Source organism: Drosophila teissieri, chromosome 3R (assembly GCF_016746235.2).
Source record: "Drosophila teissieri strain GT53w chromosome 3R, Prin_Dtei_1.1, whole genome shotgun sequence".
In the NCBI taxonomy this organism is placed as follows: domain Eukaryota; kingdom Metazoa; phylum Arthropoda; class Insecta; order Diptera; family Drosophilidae; genus Drosophila; species Drosophila teissieri.
In genome coordinates this window covers 22,926,295-22,929,074 of record NC_053032.1, presented here as the reverse complement: position 1 = coordinate 22,929,074, position 2,780 = coordinate 22,926,295, and the positions used below count along the sequence as shown (strand labels likewise).

Sequence of the window (2,780 nt, the reverse complement as noted above, 5' to 3'; positions counted from 1 at the left end):
TACTTTGGTAATAGAAATTTCGTAATTCCTGAATCCAATTTGATTTGTGTGGCTTTCGCTTGGCAACTTCTTATAAGAACGTTTCGTTTATTTCCTTGTTCCGGTTCGAGTCTTTGCTTTTTGAACTAACTTTTCACTTCCTATTCCCTGTTTGCATCTTAGCTGAATTATAAATTGAACTGCTTTCTACTGCTTATGTGCTGCTTTAGCATTGTGTTTAACTGCTTTGCATTTCAGTTTCTACTGCTTTTCCGTCGGTTATCTTTTTACATGTAAAATGTATGTAAGTTAACAATTTTACCAAACTAATTTTTGTAACGAACATTTTTAAAATGGAATAATAAGGTTTAAAATAGAATTTAAAAATCAACGATAGCCGAAAAAGTCGTAGTAAACTTCAAGTCCTGAAAATATTTATTGTCAAACTGCCATTAATATTAATAGCGAGTAAGCATTTGACCGTTTATCAATATGTACTCTGTAGCCTCTGATTATAAAGGTTTATATAAATTCAAAAAGCATGAGCTGCATGAAAAATGCGATAAAGAATTAAGAAATTGTAATTCATATATATTTTTCTTATTATATAATATATATTTTATAATTTGTATCATTTTATGGTGAACAGTGTTAAAATTGTATTTGTAGTATATGCAGGACAAAAGGGACATATTTTATATAAATATATATTTGGTAATTTGTATGAACTACAGATACATAAGTCAAATTTTATAATGGAAAATTAAGTATTATATTATATATCAGAATTTCACTTTGGGATGCCTATTTCTTTTTTATAACAAAAAGAGGCTAGCAAGATAATTCCATATCTCACATGATCACTTAAGATTGTTCAATTGCATCTCCCGCCTGGCTGGCTACCTATATTTGGACCAACTGTATTTATTGTCACTTTGCATATTACATAATTACCCGTCCGACACTCGATTCTAGTCTTCCGCAGCTGCAGTGGCAATGGCAGCGACAGTGGCAGTGGCTTAGATGGGACATTTTTTAGGAGCCACCTCCTTGTCTGCATGCACCGCAAATTGCATTTGCATTATTTATATTGCGTCAATAAAACGCGCATTCAGGAATAATTAGCGAACGAACGCAGAGCTTGTCGACGAGCGGAGTGCGGAGTACGGAGACCAGCGGATTGAGATCGGCGCAGTTGATCCGTTTATGGCTGGCGCTAGGATTTATTTGTACTTCCTTTCGCATTTGAAAGGCGAGCGTCTACCTGGTGAGCCCGGTGAGTGCCGCTACATTCATGAAACCATTTGGCGCTTTTAAGCGACTCAATTACGCACTTTGATTCCCACATTGGCCGCTGCAGTCGCCCGTCGTTGGGTGTCGCCTCGTCCTGCCTCGTTCTGCCTCGTCCAGCTTGGTGCTGTGCGACAAGGACTCAAAGGACACTGGCTACCTGGCCGCCGTCTGAGGCAAGATGCGTAAGCACTAATTTTTGTGTGCGCTCAGTTTGCCGTTTAATTGCCGCGGCTCGCGCTAAGTGTTCCCTAGAAAAACAAAGGGCATCGCTGCGCGGCGGTGGCTCAATCAAGCACATGTCGTCCTGGGCTGACTCCTTGGCCAAAAGGACTCCTCGGTTCTTGGTCCTTGCACAGGCACAGGCGCCCCGGATGTCTCGAGTGTCAAGCGCCTTTGCAGCCTTTGTCTGATTATCGCAGCCACGCAACGCTGATGTGCGGTTATGTCAATTAACGCGGATGCGGATCAGTCCGAAAGGATCGTGGTATATAAGCGTAGCTTCACGTTGCACAGGACATCACATTCGCCGCACCCACCGAACGAAGCACATCGATCTCGAAGATGCAGTTGGGAAAAGCTATCATACTCATTTCGCTGGCCATCCAGCAAAGCTGCCTGGCACTCTACATCAAGGGCGTGGAGAAGAGTCCTGCCAAGACGGGCTCCAAGGACGATTGGGGCGTCTTCAAGAACACACTCGGACTAAGCCAAGAAAAAGGTTGGTTGTCACATCATCCAAACTCCCTTCGAACTCTTCACTAACTTTGCCACTTCTTTCCCCTCCAGTTGAACTGCTCAAATCGCAAAAGGATCAACAGGGCACCAAGGAGCTGCTCAATCGCTTCATCCAGGAGAACCCAAAGGCACTGCCGAAGGCCAAGCAGCAACCCGATCAGTTCCTGGGCCTCTACAGATCCATCCTCAAGAAGCTGACGGCATCCAAGCGCATGCTGAAGACCTCGCTGAACTTCGAACTGGCCGACAGGCCACACAAGGCACTGAAGAGGCCGCGCCGCAAGATCGCCGTCAAGATGGTCTCCGACATGCCATCGTGGAAGATCGAGAGTCTGCTGAACTCGTTCTATCTGAAGCACGGCATTCCCCGCAACGCCGAGGAGCACGATTATCCCGACCTGGACATGGCCCGGGACACTGACTACGACTCCGATAACTTCTACGACGACGAGGGCGACGTGGGACTGACGGCCAAGACGCGCCAGAACACCGAGTACGGCTCGTTCCAGGACCTCATTATGCAGGCCAAGATGAACGAGTGGGAGCGGGAGAACGAGGAAACCAAATTGCACGGCCCAGACAATGATGATTACATCTAAGTCCGTAGGATATCCACGCTGATGGCGGGCTGTGCAATAGAGGTTCATATGCTGGCATTGGACTTGTCTTTAGGCTAGAGTAGTTTTTAATGCCATAACATATTACACGCTTTAATTCAAATAATTGGTTTTGTATTTATTAACATAGCTTATAACATAAGTTTGGTATTTTTT

General features: G+C 44.5%; 1 protein-coding gene across 1 annotated transcript; it reads left to right on the top strand.

The window, feature by feature from the left end:
- Positions 1–1,811: 1,811 nt before the first annotated feature.
- On the top strand, positions 1,812–2,606 carry LOC122621907. The gene is made up of 2 exons (XM_043799924.1): positions 1,812–1,990; positions 2,059–2,606. Exons 1-2 carry the CDS (start codon positions 1,834–1,836, stop codon positions 2,604–2,606), a joined length of 705 nt encoding a protein of 234 aa, XP_043655859.1. The 5' UTR covers positions 1,812–1,833.
- The last annotated feature ends 174 nt before the right edge of the window (positions 2,607–2,780 follow it).

What these genes read in the sequence shown, in the direction of transcription:
- LOC122621907 (XM_043799924.1), top strand. Translation starts at nt 1,834, where the DNA reads ATGCAGTTGGGAAAAGCTATCATACTCATTTCGCTGGCCATCCAGCAA. An exon ending in CGGACTAAGCCAAGAAAAAG is followed by an intron (nt 1,991 to 2,058) that starts GTTGGTTGTCAC and finishes TTTCCCCTCCAG; the next exon opens with TTGAACTGCTCAAATCGCAA.